Source organism: Bemisia tabaci, chromosome 5 (assembly GCF_918797505.1).
Source record: "Bemisia tabaci chromosome 5, PGI_BMITA_v3".
NCBI classification, from domain to species: Eukaryota; Metazoa; Arthropoda; class Insecta; order Hemiptera; family Aleyrodidae; genus Bemisia; species Bemisia tabaci.
Genome location: NC_092797.1, coordinates 8,635,105 through 8,656,935, shown reverse-complemented (window position 1 = coordinate 8,656,935; position 21,831 = coordinate 8,635,105). Strand labels below are relative to the sequence as shown.

At 40.0% G+C, this 21,831-nt stretch overlaps 1 protein-coding gene across 1 annotated transcript in view; it reads right to left on the bottom strand.

Annotated features, from left to right (window-relative positions):
- The window catches only part of LOC109034933 (LIM/homeobox protein Lhx9), a 118,353-nt gene that overhangs the window by 9,436 nt on the left and 87,086 nt on the right, over positions 1–21,831 (bottom strand). Inside the window, exon 5 of the mRNA XM_019048363.2 lies at positions 10,010–10,230. Coding sequence (XP_018903908.2) covers positions 10,010–10,230 — 221 coding nt within the window. The remainder of the gene's footprint in view (positions 1–10,009; positions 10,231–21,831) is intronic.

Here is a 21,831-nt window from a genome sequence, read left to right as displayed (position 1 = left end):
GCGTAACTCCTTTGCAATTTTTTAGAATTCCATATTATGTTATTTTTTTAGAAGATAAAGAGGCGAACTTAATTGCTTGAATTTGTACAGAATATTCGGATGAATTGGAAGAAAAATTAAAGGAGTTTTTAAGAATTTACCTCGACTAATTTTCCAGAAAAAAAAAAAAAAATAAATAAATCAAGTACGACGAAAAGTACGCAAACGGAGATACATAGCTCTGCACTTTGGCCGTCAATTTATTTTACAAACCACACACTAACAATCTCAGCAATGTAATCGACTAGGCAAGAATTAAATTCAGAGGTCAACGCTATTGTCCGCCTAATGGTGGATGATGAGCAACTTGTTGCACAAAAAATTTAAAAAAAAAAACGCATAATGATAACTGGTGAATGTCGGGGTTAGCACGTTTTTTGGCGAGTTTTTACAAATTATATATTAGGACTGCTAAAAATAATTGCTCAACACTTTGGTCATCAGTCATCATCATTAGGCAAATCTGAGCGTTGACTTCCGAAAACAACTTTTATCCCTCAGGGTGGATAGCAGTGCGTGGTCTCTAAGATATCAATATATTTTCTAAAATAGCAAAAATAAATAAAAAAAATATCTTAAAAAAAAATTTCTAAAACATCAATATAATTTAGAGAAAAATTTCTCTGGGTTGTCCGCGGTCGGCACCTATTTAAAAGCACACGAATTAGATACAACCCACTGAGAATGGTACGATGAGAAAGAAAACAGACGGGCAGAAAATGATCTCCCTCTCTTTCAATTTCGAGGTAAATCCCTAAACAAACTAATTAGAGCTGTACACCCATTAATCACCAGGCACCCCTCTCGTATCAGTCGTATCGTATGAATCACGGTAAAAAGTCCAGGCGTATCTCATAAGAGAGAGCTGACACAAAAATTACTCTTTCACTTTTTACCGTTTCGGGGATCCATCAAAGTGGAGAGTAACTAGGTACCAGGGAGGGTCGATTTTTTTACTGTTCTTTCCCCTTTAACCCGTATTAAAAATAACATTTTTATCGAGGAATCATCTACGCAATAGTTTTTAGTTGGAAACGACAAAACTTACTCTGAAGAGGAGGATTCTATGTTCCCTGTGATTCATTCATGTCTACCTATTTTCTCCGCGTGGTTCTCAACCCCTCTGCAATAGAAGCCTCATTACTTTTTTACAAATGAGACCCATTGCCGCTCAAGATACAGACCAAAGGGGTGATGGAATAAGTATGGGGTTTCTCGTGGGTTTGCCGTTAGTTAGTCTATTACATAATTCTCCTGTCAACTTCAACCACCCGCTTCCACCAATAAGATCGCTCCGTTATCTCTGAGTCCTCTTTTTCTATCGTTTTATCAATTTCAATAATCAACCGGTAGTTCCATCTTTTTCGGCTGGAAAACGTGGCTCAAAGAAAAGTTGCTTAAGTAAACGTGGCGAAGGCGCTGCAAGCAACTATTACCACTCTCGAGCCGATCACATTGCCTAGTCAAGATGTTGAAGGCGAACTGGTCCGGATGAGCGTGAAATATTGTAAGATTTATATTCTCTACTCGATTCTGCTCAAACCGAATCAGTATGGTCAAACCCTCGCAAGTGATTATTTTAAGGCACTCTCGACGCTGAATTGAAAACTTTAGTGACTGAAGTTCAGTCCTTGCAAATGAAGTTTTTTGAGTAGAATTGCGCATTTTGGTGGTTAGCAATGGGTACATTAAAATTGAAATGGAAAGTCTTGCCTCACACGCTTGTTGATGTTTTAATGCAGGAGCTATTACTATATTATTAATGGATCGTAATTTTAACAGATCTTTTATATGGACTGCATTTTGCAATTTGGACCTATAAATTCTGGCCGGTTTTAAAAACAACGTATGCGCCATTATTTTCCTACACTCAAAAAAAAAACTACGGCCTGTGACCGGTTTGCTTGGACACTGGTGATCCCGGCGTTAACGCGCCGTGCGCCAGCTAGTACTGGACCCAGCGGCCGATGTCCCGTGGAGCCCGCGCGGCCTTCGTGGCCGTAAGACCGGTTAGGAGCCGAGCGTAAGTTACGGGTTTCAGGATCGGAACCAACCGCTTCCACGGCCGTTGGCAGTGAGGTGAGATTCAGTTTTCGGAAAATGGCGTCACCATCAGATTAAAATTGAGACGGCTACGTGTATATTCGCAGAAAATTATAATATTTTACGTCAATGTTATTCAGTGCGTGAATTTAAAGTTGCCGCCAGCCTTGAACATTTTCGGGAGCGATCGCAGCCACCACTCAGCGTTGTTTATTGAGGTTAGAATCTAGTAAATTGCTTGTCATTGTTGGTCATTGCTCATTACGTGTGTTCGTTTTTCGTTTAATTTTGGAGGTTTTCGATATATTTTCTTGATTCTGTGCGGTGCACGATTGATTCTAAGTTCTGTGTGATAACGCTTGTCAAATACTTTCGGAAATGCGACGAGAGTTAAGTGAAAATTGTCAGTTTTACCTACGCACTGAGCTCATATCCTCTCCTCCTGTAAGTTCGTTTGCAATTCACTTATTTTCCCCTACTAAGGGAAAGAACTTAAATCAAAGAAAAGCAATCAATTACCTGCCACGCATCTTCCCACAGAGTAAATTACCGCCACACTAAAATACTGATAATGTAGACACGAGAATGTCTATTTACCGATTGCAACTTCATTGTGCCACCTTTGCTTGCTCATAAGATTGGATTGATTTTTTATTCCATTTCAATCTAATCTCTGGCTTATACTTAAATGTTTTCAATTGAGAGTAGGTAGTATTTCACTCTCCGACATCCAACACCTCCCTTCTCTGTTGCCAAAATAGCTGTCCGCCAGCGGAAGCTATAAGCCAATCTTGCCTGCGTTGATTATCCGATAAGAGCCAGTGCAAACATTGTTGCTGTGAATATCTCTCTGATTCCATATCCCAATTCTAGGGAGCTCAGTGTACTGTAATAGTGGTAAAATTTTGTGTGAATCGCGCTTCAGTTTGCTGAAGGGAAGATCTACAATTTTAACAAGTGTGACAATTTTCGGTGGTATATTTCTTCGCTAATATTTTGTGGAAATTGTATCCGGTAGTTATTGCGGAGAGTTATATCTTGAAGTTTTGTCAACTTTTACTACTGAATTTACACTTTGAAATATTCTCAACCTCATTTTCAAGATTCTGAAGCTCTTCTAGTCGTAAGGAGTAAAAATCTGTAAGTACCCAGACCTACGCCTGTGGTTTTCCTTTGTTAATCATTTAGGTGATTTCCTACTTTGCATTCGTATTTTTTATTGAGGGATGAACCAGGTTTTGTTTTTGACAAATGCTGAATTCTCATTGAGTGAAAGTAATTACATTTATTGAGAACGGGCTGCCAAGTGATAAAAATGATTTTTCAATTTACATTTTTCGCTGCAATGAGTTTTAGCAATTTATCATACCTTGGGCAGTCTGTTCTACATTTAAAATAGGTAGCAAGAATTTTTGATCTATCTACATTTGTTCCTTCCAGTGCTTCCCCAGTGCTTTATTTATTTCTAGGAAGGCTTGCAACATTAAAGTTAGGTTTTTGAAAATTTCTCTTGATATCTCTACACGATGAATAAGCTAACATTCATATGCTGATTTTCTTTCTCAATAAGCATCATCTCTTCTCTAAGATTCATCTCTTTTCTCAAATTGACTTGCTGAACTATCAGCCAAGGAGTTCAAATCTCTCTTGATATCTGAAACATGATCAACAAGCTAACGTTCATATGCTCTTTTTCTTTCTTAGACAGTGAATTATCCATAACTTTCCTGAAACTAAATTGTTATGAACTATCAACAAAGAAATATATACCTATTTTAAAAAGAAGGAAAGAAAAAAAATCTTGTTCAGAAATTGACACAAGATAATTCACTCAATGTTTAAAACTTTGCTGGAAAGTTTTTCTTTTCTATGTACTTTAATGGTGAATTTTCAGCTGTAGTTCCGAAAAAATCCACCACGTCGCGGACAGCGTCGGCGCGCAGAGCTCCGGCCGTCCAGCCCGTAAGTAGCGCGGAGAGCGCAAGCTGCCTATGCCGCTCGAGGCCGCGACTTACGGTTTTCATGTCCGTAGCAATCCGCGTCGTCCCCGCACGTAGCACTCCGGCCGTCAGGCGCGTAGGCGAACGGTAGTGCCATATAGCCCATCCAGTCCGTGCTCCAGGTCCGCTGCTTCTGGCCTCCACGGCCGGAGCTTTTTTTGAGTGTATGCACATAAGTGTTTTTTTCAGATGAGCCGGGAATTTATATAGTTCCAAATTGCAAAATGCAGTCCATATGATCCTTTCGGAGGATGAGATCCTATTTTATATCAACATTTATTTCGGTTTTTTGGTTAGCCAGAGGTCTCTGTCTTCATTTTACTTGACATTACGGCCTTTTCAGACCACACGAGTCCACCTTCAGCAGTTTCATCACAAAACTCACGAAGTGTGCGAAGCTTTTCGCTCCGAGTATACCGCGCGCGAGAATGGAAGCTTATTTTCGTCATTTTCAAGATAACGAAGATTTCGAGGAGCCGCGGATTTCCAGAACCCCGGATAAAAAACAGACGGGGCGGACAACACCTCCGACCCGGGAGCGGGGCGGGGCGGGGGGCGAGGAGGGGGGTGGGGGGACAGGGCTCCCTCATTAAGCGGGGCGGACTCTCGGGGGAATTTGATTTGGTTAAAATATGAGGCAGCGCGACAGACCTCGGCGAGCATGTGCCCCGTGCGCGTGCCAAATTTCCCTGATACACAACATAAATTGATGTTAAATGATTCGCGCCGGGGAGGAATCGCCTGCCTCATTGAATTTACCGTCCATAAAATACGTTAAAACTAATTAAATTATGTTTTCTTATCCCGCGGCCCTTGAACCCCTCCGTCCCCCGCCCTCGGGCGCATCTCCGTTTACCGTCTTAAGTCTGGGGCATAGTTGCTGTCCGAGCGTCTCTTCAAATTGCGGCATGTATCAAAATGGTGACGGGTCGCGTGAATTATGGCCCCGGCCCCGGCTACCGTGCAACAACTCCGAGTCGGATGATGGCATCAAGTGGTCGTGTGCGTTGTGAATGAATGGGCGGAAGTATATCCTCCCCTGATTTACCGCGCGCTCCCCGACACAGGAATGAGCCGCTAGACAAGACAGGGCCCGGGTATTGAGTCAACATTGTCACAACATTGATAACCTTTTCAGGTGTAATATTTTTTAAGAAAGTATTGTGTGAATTTTGTACGATACTGAGTTGCTCGTGGGCATGCTAAAATGCGAGATTCCCGAAAGGTCATGGTAAAACACAGAATAGGGTCCCACTCCAAACTTTGGCTCGATTTCGGTACAGATTGCATTTAGAAAACATCGCGGTAAACTCCAGAATCAATCGCAGACTAGATGGACCTGGGTTATTTTATGTAGCTCTTCTCATATCAACCATTTCGTGATATTTTTTCTTCCCGTTAAGTCGCTCCCTGCGCAAAGTCAGAAAAAGTCTTTAAAACATCAGGTTTCTCGTAAAACCCGCTGTTTTAATTTACATAGGCGGAAAATGTTGTCTCTGTCACGGTTGAATGGAAAATTTGCACGCAATTTTTTTATTGCCTCATCTAAGAGTACTTATTAAAGAGCCAATTTTTCAATACTTTTTTTTAAAAAAAAAATTGTTGTGGAAAATAGTATAAAAACAGATTTGAAAGTGCGAAACTGCACCGCTTAGTGACGTAATCTGGTGGCTTATCCCATTAGAACACATGCGCACTTTAGCAGATTTGATCATTTTGTCGTATATCTATTCCAATAATTGTTCAATTAGTTTCCCAAAGTATCTATTTCGTTCAGTTCACTCAGCAGTTTCCACTTGAGCACGAAATTTCATAAAAATCTGGACAATATCGAGACAAATCTCGAGAATTTACAAATTCTCCATTTCATCCTAGATCCTGCGATTGAAAAAATCGATCTACCGATTGAAAATCAGTAACCAACTTCATCAGTATCGAAACAAGAGTGCTTCGTTCAACGATGAAGATTCGGGTCTTCTCGTTAGGATATCGACTGGCGGCAGGCAAGCCTAGCATACATTGGGGGAGGGGGTGCGGCGGGCCCCGCGGCTAGAAATTTCATTTTCAAAACTGAAGTTGGAGCACAACTGAAAGTGGCCGGATTGTCTCGGTCGGTGATGAGGCATAAAAAGGGAAAAGGAAAAGCCTCGGAATGGTAAACAATAAGTCATGGGCGTTATTAATAACTGGGAGGCTCGCGGGTATTTGCTCGGATGTTTGGTTAAAATGCACCGAGCCCGGCCAAGAGTCCAAGCTGTTGAAGACCCGAGGTCCAAGCTCTGTCTTTCGATTCGTGAAATATGGTGCTCCATGAAATATGAATTATACTCACTTGCTCTAATCATCTCCTCGATTTATGACCTCACCCCACGGCGCTCCGCTTCCATCTCACCTAGACTCCTACCCTCGACGCCAGATTTACGCTGAAATACCGGGATTCCCATGAGGGAAAATTCTTTGTGAATCAAAAGAAATTCCCATCGATATTCTCCACAAAAGAATACCAGTTGTTTCAAGATGAAGTATCTCCAAGTCGACTGGGGTGGAGAATTTGTGAGAGTCTAAAAATTTAGAAATTTTACTCGTAAATTGAAACAACCGATTGTGAGTGGGATGCGGAAAATTATCCCCTCCGTAAAAAAATTATTAGAGGAGAAATAACAAAATGATCCAGTACATATGTTTCGAGAAAAAATGACACTTTATAACACACAACAGTATATTCTCTCACTTTTAAAAATGTTTTTCGGAAATTTATCATATCAGAAATTGTTATAAATAATATCGCGAGCTTAGCTCATCAAGCATTTTCGTACGCAGGGATATATTTTTTTCGTGGAATTGAAAATCTTAAAAGCGCAGTCGATGAAAAAAGGAAGAGAAAAAATTGGCAAATTTTATAATTCCAAAAAATTCCAATTTTTTGTCTTTCTTTTCAGGTATAATATAAAAAATTGCTGATCTTAACCTTAATAATACTCAAGAATAGTGTGTTTTCTTATAATAAAATAAAAAATAAAAAAATAAAAATAAAAATCCGACGCGAAAAAAAATGAATGAATGTATTCCTGTATCTCTAATGTTCCTTCGAAAATTGTATGATAGGAAATTCATGTTATACTCCAGAAGTACCGTAAATTTGACAACAAGTTAAGAGGAGAGCAGTCCACTCGCCACCACCCGCCAAAGCACCTTCACACAGGGCCCATTCGCTAACTGTGGATGAATTACTACGACCATCAGCACCTATTCTCCAATACGAATTCGCCGTATAAATTATGGGTTAATCGCTTGCTCAGAATGAAATAGGCATCGAGAAAAGCCGAATGAAGTTCGGCGTGGCTTAACTTTTGTCTGACCCTCAGTATTATACGATTGAGTTGAATTACGCGATGTTGATCGTCCATAGAGACAAAAATACCTTAGTCTACGGAGCAAACAGCAAAGTTTTCGAGAGAGCAATTTTTGTCGAAGGTCAAAATCCAGTTTTGCACGGAGAAGAAAACTTTATGCGTGGGATCCGAAGTTAAGGTGATGTGGATTTCTGAATTTTGAAGTTTTCGGATCAATCGCGCATTTGAGGCCTAGCTGCCGAAGTTCGGATCACACATCTGGAGTACTTCAAATGTACGACCCGAACTTCAGCAGCTGGGCCTCAAGTTTTTTGATGCACAATCCGAAAGCTTTAGAGATCCGTATGACATGAATTTTGGGTCGCACGCATCAAGTTCATTTCTCCGTTTGAGATTTTCATGGACAACTTCTTTAGTGCCTGTAATGGACTACATATTACAATAGGGAACAATTATTTTTGGGCCATACATAAAATCAACTATCTGCATACAGAAACTACTGGCACATATTATGTTGTATCTAAAATGATCCAAAAAGGTAGCTTCGTATTTCGAAATGTAGCCCAAACTACGAGCGGCTTAGTTTATTTTTTTAGCAACAGAAGGCGTAAAATTGCAATTTGATCTGGAAATCCTACACCTTGAACCTATCAGAGTAGAAACTTAACAATTTTTTTCAAAAGTACCCTTTGTTTTAATCGCAAACATTTAATTAGCATGATTCGGGCTCAGCATACCAAATGGACTACAATATGTGGCTAGAAAGAACATTTGTGCACATTAGTTTTCCTATGCAAATAGGTATGTTCATGATTAAGCCCGAAATTGTAGTTCCTTCATGAAAAATTCAGTCCAAAAAGTTCGAATAATATGAAACACCAAGCTAAGGTTCATAAGATCGAATTTTTTTTCTCAGAGTACCATTCCAGTTTTGGACTATAATGTCTAAGTTATACCTGCTCTCACTTTATCATCCCTTCTTTTCAATTTCCGGAATTCAAAACTCACTGATTAAAAAAGCAAGGCCCTGAGCGGTGCAAATATGATAGCCAGTATAATCTTCATGGGAATAAACATAAATCATAAGCCGTTTACTTGGCTAGGACTCCTCGGCAAGCTGCGCTCCATACAATCCACACCATAAACCATTCACAACACATAGATCATTCGCTCTGCATCGCTATTTCGAACTGTAACCCCGTCTGCAGATATCAACCCGCCAGACCGCGTTATCAGAATAAATTACTTCCTCCGTAATTTAGCGATAAATCAATCAACTTTATTCGGAGATGCGTTCTCGGCGAGGGACATATATTATCTAAACATAGCTTATTCCGTTTTTGTTTCCATCTGCGGAAATTGCGCAGGTCCGAATGGGTAGAGGTAGTTTTGTTTCAAATTCAAAAAAGCAATTCGTCCTTACGGTTTGAGTTAATTTCGGCAATAATACATGTATAACCTTTCCCTTCCTCAAGTAAATTTTAAAGTTCAATCTTAGAATTGAAAGAAATAGGGAAGTAAAGAAAAGAGACTGCGGTTTCCCAATATTGTATCGAGGTGAATAAAATTTTGAACAAATTGGAATTTTGTTCGTCATTACATTAATTTTGGGTGAAATTTTAAAAATTATTCTTCATGCTCCTTAGAATTCCCTATCAATGGAGAACATATTACTTCGTTCAGTCCTCGTTGTTAAAAAATAAGAAAAAAACATTCTGCAGTACAATTTATACAGTCACTAAGTACCTCCCCCCCCCAAAAAAAAAAAAAACCCCACCAAACTAATGGACTGAGCAATACTTTTGAAGAGAAGCTCAATTTAATAAATGTTTTCCGTAAACTGCTCGACACATCTATTACTCAATTGATGGTATACTTTTGGTCACGATATAGCCTATGAGAGATTCCTTGCAGCGTGTAGTTGCTGCCCATACTTCGGTTTTTAGTTTAATTACTCTAAAAAAAAGTGTCCTTGCTCGCGATGATGTGAAGGATAATGATGTTTAAATCGACACTTTTCGTTCAAACGTCTTCCTTATTCGCGTAAATTTTACTTTTGAACAAGGTGAATGGACGCATTGGTTCCTACCTGAGGATTCGTCCTTGTATGCATCAATATCGGTCAATTTCACGAGTAGTCGATCAATTTCTTGACCAATGGACCGTGCATTAGAAGGAGAGAAGGAAATTCTACGGATCAACTTGAAAGACTGAGCGAAAGAACCGAGTCAAATTTCGGCCAGGTATTTGTACAAGTAGCACCCACCTCTCCATTCCTCCCGTCCGATACGTTCATAATCCTTCGTAAAGTCGGATCCATGGGAACCAACGCCGCGCGTGAGAATACCATGAAAACCCGATTTTTAAACTAAAAAAAATCCGGAGAGTGTTAGATCGACAAGCAGGTTAGTCATCGTCCGAATATCTCCAAATTCCTCCGCTGCCAGAATTTTTCCCGGCTCTCGGAATCCTCGCGACCATTTTCGTTTCGTAATAGTTTCCTCGACCGGGTCGCAGCGACCTTCAACCGTAAAAATGTCTCGGATTCCACGATGGAGAAGGAGAAAATCGTACCTGTAAAACCCTCTTGGGGAGTCCAGTCTTTTGTGAAAGTTGCTTGAGGTCCTTCGCGTCTGGGTTGTGGTTAATGGCGAAGTACGATTTCATTGTCCTAAGTTGATGATGTTTAAATGAAGTCCTCATTCTCTTCGTTCTTTGGTGGTGGCTTCCGTTGGCGCCTAAACTCGGCGTTCCCGGACAGAAAGCGACATCTAGATAGGTTTCCGTATTTAAATCTGAAACAAGATAACACAATGTTGAATTAAAAATACTAATAAAGGCTAGATTTGCTCAATTAATTGTTCAAAATAGTTTAAATAGAACCAAAAGAATGGGCCACTGATCAATATGCAAAATGTATCGTATATGTTTAATGTTTTTTCATGAAGATTTCACGTATAACATGATTTATTGATTTATACAACGAATATTTCTGTGAGTAACTCCTAGGTTTTGCCATGCATACATTCAAACTTTCGACTCACAGAAAAAACTATGGCCTACTTCAGTTAAATTTCACACAAAACATTATCTTCACAGTCTCTGGCAAAACATATCTCTTTAGCAAAACGGCAACCAGGTTCTCCTTCAGTTTTTAGGATATGCAATTTTACCTACTCAGGAGCACGAATAGTTGTATCGCGTGTTTCGCACTAGGCAACTTATCTACTCTTGCGTTAAAGTCTTTGAGTCAGCGGAATTCTCCTTCACTTTTTAGGATATGCAATTTTACCTACTCAGGAGTATGAATAGTTGTATCGCGTGTTTCGCACTAGGCAACTTTTCTACTGCTGCGTTAAAGTCTTTGCGTCAGCGGAAAAGCAACCGAGTTCTCCTTTATTTATATGGATATGCAAGTTTATCTACTTCGAAGTCGAAATAGTTGTATTGCACGTTTCGCCCCGACTATCATCTTACATTTTAATGATACTTTACAGTCAGAAATTAACAGAATTTGCAATCAGAATCGAATTCTAATTCAAAGAAAAATCTTAATTCGAAATAAAAGATGAGTTGTTTCCAGTGAATTTGCACAATACAATAAAACAAAGCAAATCCTTGCAACCTTTTTGTCACTGCCGGCAAAAAGACGTATCAACGTTTCCAAATCATCTCTGCATTTCAGGTCTATCTTTGAAGTCTACTTCAGAATTTATATATGATTTTTCTCACCTAATGCTTGGCTTAACTTTTAGCTTACATAATATCAAGTCCTAATCTCTAAGCCTGGATGCTATGATGAACGATTAGATATTTAAAATTTTACCCCTTGATTAGGGATCGCCATTACCAATCAATTTTCACCGTGTCATTTTTTTAAATGCATACACCCCCCTTGAGACTAGCCCGGTTATTTGGGAAAATATATACGCACATCTGATTTTCGATAAGATCTCCTACTGAGGGGGCCCGAGACAATACTGCCATGCTATGGAAGAACGCCGTATGAGTCATCAAACGTTGCCAAATTTCCTCTCGGAAAATATGTATTTTTGAAGAAAGTTACGAATATTTTCCATTACAATTTGCAGAAATTTCACATCAAACTATGAACAAAATTCCTGAAAAATTGGGAGAAAAATGCTTACAAATTTGTCTGAAAATTCGTAATTTGCCAAAGAAAATTTGGCAACGTCCGAAGGCTCATACGGCGTTTCTCCTCATCACGGCAGAATATCAATTCGCAAATCCCGCGGGTGGATCAGGTGCGCGCGGGATGAAAAACCGAGGGTCAATAACAAAAGCGGAAAAATAAACACGCCGAGAAGGAGGGACGGCGTTGTGAAAAAGTTCTCGAAACTTAAGTTACAAATTATGACATCAATATTTTGAGTCGGCGGGGCGCGGGGCGTGGGGCGAAGGGTTGTTCGGAGGGATGAAGTTGTAATCGGAACCGGAGATTTGCCGAGCGAGGAGCGCGGGTAAGCTGATTTCGGAAAAGGGATCATCATTCGAGGAGCTCAAGTGTTTTCGGAGGGGTCTTTTGATTTATTAAACTTCGCGCTTTCGCAAGGGAGTGCGCGCGGCGCATCCCTTCGGAGAACTCGACCCGGAGGAAATCCTCCCGTGCGCCTTATTATTTCCAGCTTTGTCTGTCGGCCGAGCTCCTGGAGACGTCATTTTAAGGCGAATTACACCGAGTAAATCTTTCCCGCACTGACTCAACCGCCGCTAAAACAAATGTCAGAGAAAAAGCCCAAGATAAGGGCCATTTCATTTGGAGAGAAGGAAAGAGATCCAGCGTAAGAGGGATTAACCGGTTCTTTTTCCTCCTCCTCTCCCTCTCCCTCCTCCCCCTCCCCCTCCTCCTTTCTCTGCTTTTGGGCTTTCGCACAGGCATTGTTGAATAACTCGTACATTTCATGGACGAAAAATTATTTGAACAAATATGACGAGTTATACAAATTAGAAAACCCAAATTGACTCTAATCACGTAAATGTGCCATAACTCGCACTTTTACGAGGTTTTTCTCTCTTCATTATAGTAGATATTATAATACAAGGTAACTTATAATTTATAACTAACTTACTTTTTTTAGTTATAACTTTATCGGATACTGACTTTTTTCTTGTTTTAGCTGTTTATTTTGTAAATGCGCTCGTATAAAGAAGATTTTTCAATTCAATAAAATTCCGATGGTAATTTTTTTCTTCAGAACTATTTAACACTTTTACGAAACTTTTCAAGTTCGTGAAAACTTTCCGGAAGGATTTCCTATACTTCATATATTTTATTTCATACACTGATTTATTCTTTGTTTCTCCTGAAGTTAGCATTAGGGCTCTTCTTTTTCCTAATTTCTTTTTCTGAATTCCACATACCGCCATCTGACTTGCTATTCCAACAAAACTTTTCTGTAAATGTGGCGACCAGGCTCAAAGCTTACCGGTTTATATTTTCTTAAACATAAACTGAAAAAAACTCAAACTCCGAAAATTCAAGAAAATTCCGACAAACATTATGCAGGACTAAAAATAACCGGCAGTTTGAAGGTTTCGGCGCATTTTTCAAAACGTCTCATGCTAGCCACTAATCTCGGTACTGAAAACGAGGAAAAAGAGATAAGTCGTTGACTGACCGGATTCTAAGTCTGCTTTTATTATGTTATTATGTCTTCATTCCTTGCTCCAGTGACAATCTCCGTATAGGTTATCAACGACCTGGGCTGGAGTGTAGAAAATGTTGACTGGGGTAGATAGTGATTTGGATTAAAGAGTGAATGATGAGAAAAAAAACGTAGCTCTCCGGTAACATCGAGTTCAAGACCGTGATCACGGTGATAACCTATAAAGATTGAATTTGAACTTCCCTCTTCAAAAAAAACATTATCAACACGTCACATTTCAAACACTGTGACAATTTTCGAACGATAAATACTGAACATAAATGGGTGGTGTAAAAGCGTGGTATTTCCGAGGGACTTTAGAGTGAGATTACCTTCATTATAAGAACGCGGTAATCTTTGCTCATATTTTTGATTCTTTATACACCTGCCGCAAGGTAGAAAGACCCTTCAGGAGAGGTAGGACATGAAATTTTAGACCAAAACTGCAAATTTTGATGTTTAACCCGTCACATTTTAAATTTTAAGGAGTGCTTCTTCAGAAAATTTCACGAAAACCCCAATAGGACCACTTTTGAAATCTCAAAGTTTGTGTAAATGCTATAAGTTTGAATAGTATAAGTTTGCCATAAGTGAATGTTTGTTATAAACTGTTAAAGTTCCCAAATTTTATCCGACCTCTTCCATTGACTCGATTCACTGTGTGCCGTTTCCTCATTGGCTCCTCGCGTTGAACGTAAAGACAATGAGGCTCATTAGCTGGGTTATACCAAAGGAAATGAAAAACACGAAAAATTGAATGTTTCCGTGAAATATTTTATGAAATTTCACAAAGTCTTGAAAAGTATGAGACACACTTTAAGGGGCAGGGTAAGTATCACTAAAAACACCAAAAAGAAAAAAACCACCTGCCTTTCATCTAATTTTGCATTTAATGTTAAAAAACATCTTCCGCATTTTCCTGAAATTTCATGAAATCTTCACAAGAAGTTTCGATATTTTATTCTCCAGGAAAAATTGCAACCCTGCCCTGCGGCCTGATTCGATTTCGTCCTACTTTTCTCCGAAATTCGACGTCAATAGATCGGAGCCATTAGAGCAGTCCATCACCGATTGACACGAATGTGTGACCGGATATTTTGGAAAGATACGGGCCCGCTGAATAATTCACAGCCACTACAGATGATGATATTTAGCGGCAATAAATCCTCCCAGGTAAGACCATCCCCGGCCCAGGGAACGCAAAGCGCCGACAGGGACAACGGAAGGAGCCCGCTCGACGGGTTACATAAAGTCGAAGGGGCAATAAAGAAAACACGAGTGGTTCGGGCCTTTCGTGTAAAACATAAAAAATACTGGTTGCAGAGGTGCAATGGATTTTATATACAGCTCTGTGATAGTTGTAAAATAATTCAGAGCACCTTCGCCGAGGCGGCCCCTTTAGCTTTTATTGATTCAAACGCGCCGCGCGCACCTTGCCACCTCCGAGCGAAAACCACTTAACTGAAAGTGGATCCAGCGTGCGGATAGGCGGTTTTCGCGAGGCGCTATCGTGCGGCATCCCGCTAGGTTCTCCCGAGAGGATCGACCGAATTTTATTGGCCGCGGTCGGCATGGCGGTCGGGCGGCCGCGAAAACCGCGCTCGGGCCGCGGTAGGGACGCCGCACAGTGGTTCGAATCCATCAGAGAAGTCGGACGAGAAATTGTTGGGTAAAACTGCAAATTTCGATGTTTATTTTATCCCAGTTTTAGTTCAAAAGGGTGCTTTTCAATGAAAATTTTACGAGGATACAAATGGAGCCACTTTTAGAGCCTCAAATCGTTGTAAAAACTTCATTTTTAAGGACAGTTGTGAATATTTCCTTTTGAAATTTTCTGATGATTTAAATGTTATTGCAATTAAAATTTACTGAAAACTGAAGACACAATATTCCCAGATTTCCCCAAAAATTCGCACTTTATCAAAGGAAAATTAACAACTTCTGGAGCCTGACACGGCGCACAGTGGATCGAGTCGATGCGAGAGGTTGGGCATATGATTTTTTTACTAAAACTGCAAAATATGTTTAATTCGTCAGATTTTAAAATTTAAGGGGTGGTTCTAGAAGAAAATTTGACTAGAAAACCAATGGAACCATTTTTAAAATCTCAAAACTTTGTAAAAACGGAGTTATAAGCGTTTAAAGTTTCCGAATTTTGTCCGACCTCTCCGATTGACTGGTTCCACTGTGCGGCGTGGCAGCGCAGTAGCGCTCTCTATCGGCGGCGAGCTCATTCGTCGGATTCTGGGTGTTTGGAGCGGGCTCGTATAAACTGGCACGAATCGAGCAACCCCATAAACCGCTCTTGCTCCGATTTAATCAACGGCTTTTAACATGCCGCGCGCTCCTAAAATTGAGGCCCCGGCCCGGTGCACCCGACTGAAGCGCGGAAATTTTACTTCGGGGCTGTCGAAATGCCGGGACCACGAAGTTGGGAGATTCGCGATGCGCCGCTAGAATACCTTGATAGGAAGAGTTTCGCCGTGCGTGGCTAAGAGTTTTGATTCGCTCCTCCATCTTGAGCTTTGTGGAGCTCTTAGAACCCCAAAAATGGCGGGCGCTATATAAGTAAATGTAGAGTCCCTTCATTGAGAGAGTTGTGGGAACGTGGCTCATGGATGTCACAAACGGGAATAAAGATTACACAAATCGGACGTTTTTTGCAAATCTTGATCCACCCATTCCCGAATTCCTGTCTCCGTTCCCTCGCTCATTCCATTTGTTCTTTGTCGCACCCCCAATACCCCGGTAGTTTATAATCTTTGCAATTTGTGTAAATGTGATCTTCATTTCCGTTTGTGACACTGTGAAGGCCTACATACGGGAACCAATCAGAATATAAAGGGACTCTCAGAAAATTTACAAATAAAATGGCTTGAAATGTAGTTTATTTAAATTTCGCAACAAAAGATTTATTCAAGTGCATTATTACGACATATTTGCATAGTTTTATACGGCTGATGGTGTGCTATTTTCGAGAAAAATCACTTGGATATATTAAGGCTGGCAGCAAGTAATGCGTTTGGTGATAACCGTCAAAAGTTGGCGATGACACCCCCTCCCATCCTCAAAAACCAAAACAAAGCGCCGCCAATTTTGGGTCCTGAGGCTTCCGTCGAGAGTCGAGAGGCGTCATGTCCATACTTTCTCTATCAGTGGCGAGGCGTGAATGATCGATCGATATTTCCCCATTTGAGCTGAGGTAAAGAATCGATCATTAGAGTGTCCGCTGCGAACACCCTAATAATCGATCTTTTTCCATAGGTTTAAATGGCAGATCAATCGATACATCTTACAGCACGCCACGCCACTGCTCTCTATCAAGGTCCTCTCTTTAGGGACTTAAACTCATCGAGGACAGAGCTCAGATCTCGCATTCTTGGAGCGTGCTATCGACCAGCAGGTCCGTAGCAACAACCTCCTCGGCTGTTATGAATGGATGAAAAATGAGCATTCATCTCAGCGAGTTAATGGACCGCAATTTCCAGCCTCGTTTTGTGGCGTTGAACTATATATTTACTCGGGGTAATGTGATAAATATGGGTTTGAAAAACTAACACGGGAGTAAGGTATTCCCGGCTACTACGGGAACCCATTTTGCTCGGGAGTTAAGTATTCACTGTTTGTGGAGGCAAAACCACAAGAAACCACCGGTCGATACGGTGAGGGAAGATGCTGAGCCTCCCGCCGGTAATTTTACCGGTAAACTTTGGGTAAAGCGCGCCAGCATATTTTGCGGTTCTCATCCTCTCGTCGCTCCCGGTAACTTACTCAGAGATCTACCGTTTTACAGCGACTAATCCTTTAGAATAAAATAGAAAAAATGTGAGGGGAATACTACCGGGCTAAGGGAGAACGCCGTGTCAGGCTTCAGACGTGGTCAGTTTTCCTTTGATAAAGTGCAAATTTTTAGGGAAATCTGGGAATATTTTGTCTTCAATGTTTCGGTAAATTTAAATTGCAATGACATTTAAATTCTCGGAAAATTTCAAGAGGAAATATTCATGACTGTCCTTAAAAATAAACACGTTATTGGAGGAAATTCGGCAACTGTTGAATGTACATGCGGCGTTTTTTGTAAGCGCAACAGAACAGTAGGTGCCCCTAATCTTTTCCTCCGTCTATGAAAGAGTGCCTCTCCCTCTGTACAGATCTGTGAAGAGACATCGCACGTCTTTTGAGCGGACACATGTGCTAAAGAAAGTTTCTTTTTTCTTTTTTTCTTTTAAATGTGCAAATTGCACCACCCTCCTCTCAAAAAAAACCCAGCAAATATGTCGCTGTTTGTTTTTTTTTCTCTATGGACGCATCCCGTACCAGTTATGAAATTTGTCATTTTTTAGCCGTGTCCCGTTTTTGTTCTCATCAGGCAGATGACATCACTTCGTGACCATCACAGCGTGAATAAAATGACATCGACTGTAACATTTTCTGAGCATTTAAACAAAGATGAGTGAGTTTTAATGCGGATTGTAGAGAGTTAAATTTTTGCACTTAGAAAAAAATAACAAAAAAATAATTTAAGAAAATAAATGAAACGAAAATAATGCATGAATCTGAGACACGGAACAGGGATCTTACGCTTATGTATATGTAGATTTTCTTTTGCTCTGAAATATTTTTTTTTTTTTACTAGTCTTGATTAAAATGCTTTCATGGGAATCGCTACATTTAAAGAACCTATACGGTGCATTGATTCTAAATTAAACGAATAAAAGTTTTTTTTTTTTTTTTTTAAACTAGGGAGTAGGAACTCACGCTTCCTGACCGCTTCGAGGTTCAACCACATAAAGGCGTTATGCGTTTCGCGTCAGTCTTATGATTTTACATTATAGAGTAAGATTCTCGTCGAATTCTGCGTTCAGGGCCCGAGTTTTGAGTTCCCGGATGCTCCTGATGGAGCCAAGATCAAGAGACGATTACACTGTCTCGGTAATGTTATTGGGATTATGACATCGGCGCCGCGATACGCCTGAAATTCTTGGGCATTAAAGGACGTAAAAGCGTAAAAGTATGAAAACCGCATCATAGGCTGTCGTGTCAGGTTTGTCGACACGCGCTGAGACCCCTGGGAAAACTCGGCGAGGCGATCAGCTGTGAAAACCACGGGCGCAGTGTCAATACTCAATAGACAGGTCTCGCCTTCACCTCGTGTTTCGTGGTCAGAGCTCGAGGGAGCGGGGTGGTGGAATCTCAGGGCATGAGCCAGAGATGGACTTGTTCGACTCGCAGGGGAATGTTTGAAAAAAAGGGGAACCCTGCCCCCTTTTTTTCAGGAGTTTTCGATCGAAATCGCGATGAGAAAACATCGCAGTTGGGTCGAAAAGAACATCCACTGAATGATCCCATGGAAAAAAAAAACACATTGGATCTATAGAGTCTAGACTCTTGAAAACATTGACATGAAAAGGACTCTTGATTAAAGCAGATTTAAGCTTAAATCAAAAGGAAATCCGCTCAAATTAAGAGGCTTGGTTCTTGATTTAAGCTTAAATCTGATTGAATCAAGAGTATTTGTTCTTGTCGATGTTTTTAAGAGTCTGGACTCTAGATTCAATGTGTTTTTTTTTCCGGTGAATGCTCTCTACAAAAAAATTGAAGTTTGCTTCACCAAGAATACAAGACGTTTCGGGAGGAATTGAAGGAACCTCCAGTTGTTTTGAAGAGAATTCCAGTTGATTCGCAAGAAACTCTGGCAGTTAAGTGAAAGGTATTTTTATTCGCATTTTTAGGAGGTTGCGATCGAAATCGCATTGAGAGAACATCAAGGGATCGGAAGGAACATTCATTAAAAAAAAAATAAAAATTATGTGCGCTTCATGAAGAGTAGCTTTTTTCTAATTGATCAGACTTTAGGACCTGGATACAAACGGGGATTGATCGCTGCGAGTGAATGACGAAAGCCAATGGAGAGCCTTGGTTTCGATATATCGACGTCAATGGATCGAAATCAAAGCTCTCCATTGGCTTTCGCCTTTCACTCGCGGCGATTAATCGCCGTGTATATCCAGGCCTTCAACAACTAGCCACTTCCTCATCTATATTTAAAAACAACTAGACTTTTTTGCAGACAATTTTGAATGGAATTGCCATTTTATTTAAACAGAGTTTTTTCTCAGTGAGATTTACTTGAACTGCGCTAACGAGACATCAATTTTCAAAAATATTCAGGGAAACCTTGGGGCTAACCTAAAGCACTTTGGGGATTGGAGCTAGGCTACCCCTAGGAACCTGGTGCGTGGTTGACTCCAGTTTCCAGTTAGATAGGGCACCGTTCGTGTAATTAATGACAATAGTATCGGGGTTTTCTCGTGGATCTATGAATGAAATTTGACCACAGAATCGAAGTTTAAACGGAGTCTGGGCGATCTGCGGTGCTGCGGTGTCACGTCCAACGTTTGGGCGTCAGCGCGCTTCACCGCACGCCGTTCACCTTCTATTTACCTGCTCAATCGCCCGCGATGTTGTCACATTTTCGTCTCAAAAATTACTAAAAAATACAAGAAAATACACATGAAGAGTCCCAAAATATTTCACAAGCCCTGCACCGCCAAATTTTCAACAGTAAAAGTAATTTTTAAGAATCGACACAGTTTTTCACGGAACTATTGCAATGTTCAGAATTCTTGATGTAATTCCCCTTCGATTTAAAAGGATAGGCAAAAGCGGGCTCTTTCATACACGATTAGTGGTATCAAAATATTCTGCTCTGGGAGGATAGGTTTTAGTGACTTGAGGTGTATTTTCGATCCACCATAGATGCTTATTGGAGCGCTTTTTGCCTATACCTCGTCATTGAAGGAGAGTTCGTTTCCGCGAATACATGTCAGGGTGTCCTATGTGAAGAAGAACCATGGAAGAATTAATCTCAAAACGAAGGAATCTATTGTCGGCTCTGCGCATGAATAAAATAATGCTTCAATTTCTTATTTCCACTTTTGTTCTATGATATAAAGGTCCGTAGCCTGAAAGATAGTATGAATGTAAGATTGAATCAATTTTATGCGGATTCATTTAGTTGATAGTCTTAGTCGTCAAGATATTTTTTTTTTTTTTTTTTTTTTTTGAAAAATTATCTGCATTGTGGTATGCATTTGATTTTTTTTTTTCGTTAGTAGAAATATTAAAACCTTGCTCAGTGATAAAACACGAAACATCAGCCAGATTTAACGATAAGACACAGAAAAATATACTAAAAAATTGGTTTACTGAAGCAAAAAGTGGAAAATAAAACGGAGCAACATTATGAGTTAACCATGAGTTTGCACTGATCTTTCTCTACATCAGTTGCATGCTCAGTTTCTTGATTCCATTTTTTATTTAAGCTTTTGTCCAAGATATAAATTTGCTTATGACTGGCTCAAAACATCCTGATTGTGTTTTCCCCGAAGCTCTAACTGTATTCATCCCGCTTTTTAGTGAATTTTTCTAGTATTTACCTTGGTTGCGATGACCTTCGGATAAAATATTCAGTTTGACGAATAAATTCTCGGACAATGCAAGATTTTGCTTCGTAAGTTGGCACCCATGTCTGTTCAGCGCGTGACGTTCTCTTCACTCAACCATCAATGCACGCTTTCAAACACCTTTCGGGTCTCCCTTTCTTCCCTCATTTTACCGCTCGTTTCTCGATGGAAGTGGCGTTCGTTTCAATATCATTTCTGTCTCAATTTTTTTGAATACCAAACGAGATCATTTTCCACGGTCACATCTTGTGACATACATGAAGAAAAAGTAAAATAAAAAAATATATAATTTTGAATCGGATAAGGAAGCACTGGAAGAAAAGTCGCTTGGGTCTAGAGTCCAGACTCCTGAAAACAATGGCAAAAAGAAATACCCTTGATTCGATTGGATTTTAGCTTGAATCAAAAGGAAAACCGCTTTAATTAAGGGGCTTGGTTCTTGGTTTAAGCAAAAATCTTATTGAATCGAGAGTATTTATTCTTGTCAATGTTTTAAGACTCTGGACTCTAGATCCAAGCGACTTCTTTTTCCAGTGAGTGGTGTGTTTGTTGAAAAAATTTTTGAATGGGTGAAAATCTACCTAAACTATTTTCTCGGGGAAATCTTCCCCTAGTTTCCCTCCGCTATTTTTTTTTTTTTTTTTGAAGTAATACAAAACAATAAAAGAAAGCAGGCAAGCACTGTTTAAAGTCGCATGATTGATGTCACTGAATCATGCATGAGTGTTGAAATACTTTAGCGGCGAAAGTACGAAATATATGTACCTAAGAGAGTGATAGTGATGTGCCAATTCTATTAGTTTTTAAACGTTGAGATAATGAAAAATAAGTTTGCTCACATGAACAAAAAATAGACCAAAAAACCAACACAAACATGTATTTTTCATTATAAGAATGAACAGATCCAATACTTCGATTCACAAGCAATTTAAAACAGATAGATATCAGAAATTTTTAGTCGAAATTTCACTTTGAAGTTATTGCTATAAATTAAGGTCTGATTTCTCACGATAAATCGATGTAGGATGAGCATCTTGCTCTTTTCAACTTGATTCCATATTGATGATGATTCAATGAAAGGATCGCGGATTCGAAAATATCAGTGTCATGAATTTTGAATGAAATACTCGGTATTTTTGATGTGTTTTCCTTTCTTTTAGTGGTTTTCATTCGGAATGACTTCCTCATTGCCATTTTGCCCAGCCGAATCCCGAAAGCCAACCATTGGATAGGAATTGATTAAGATGGCAGCGTCCGATACAAA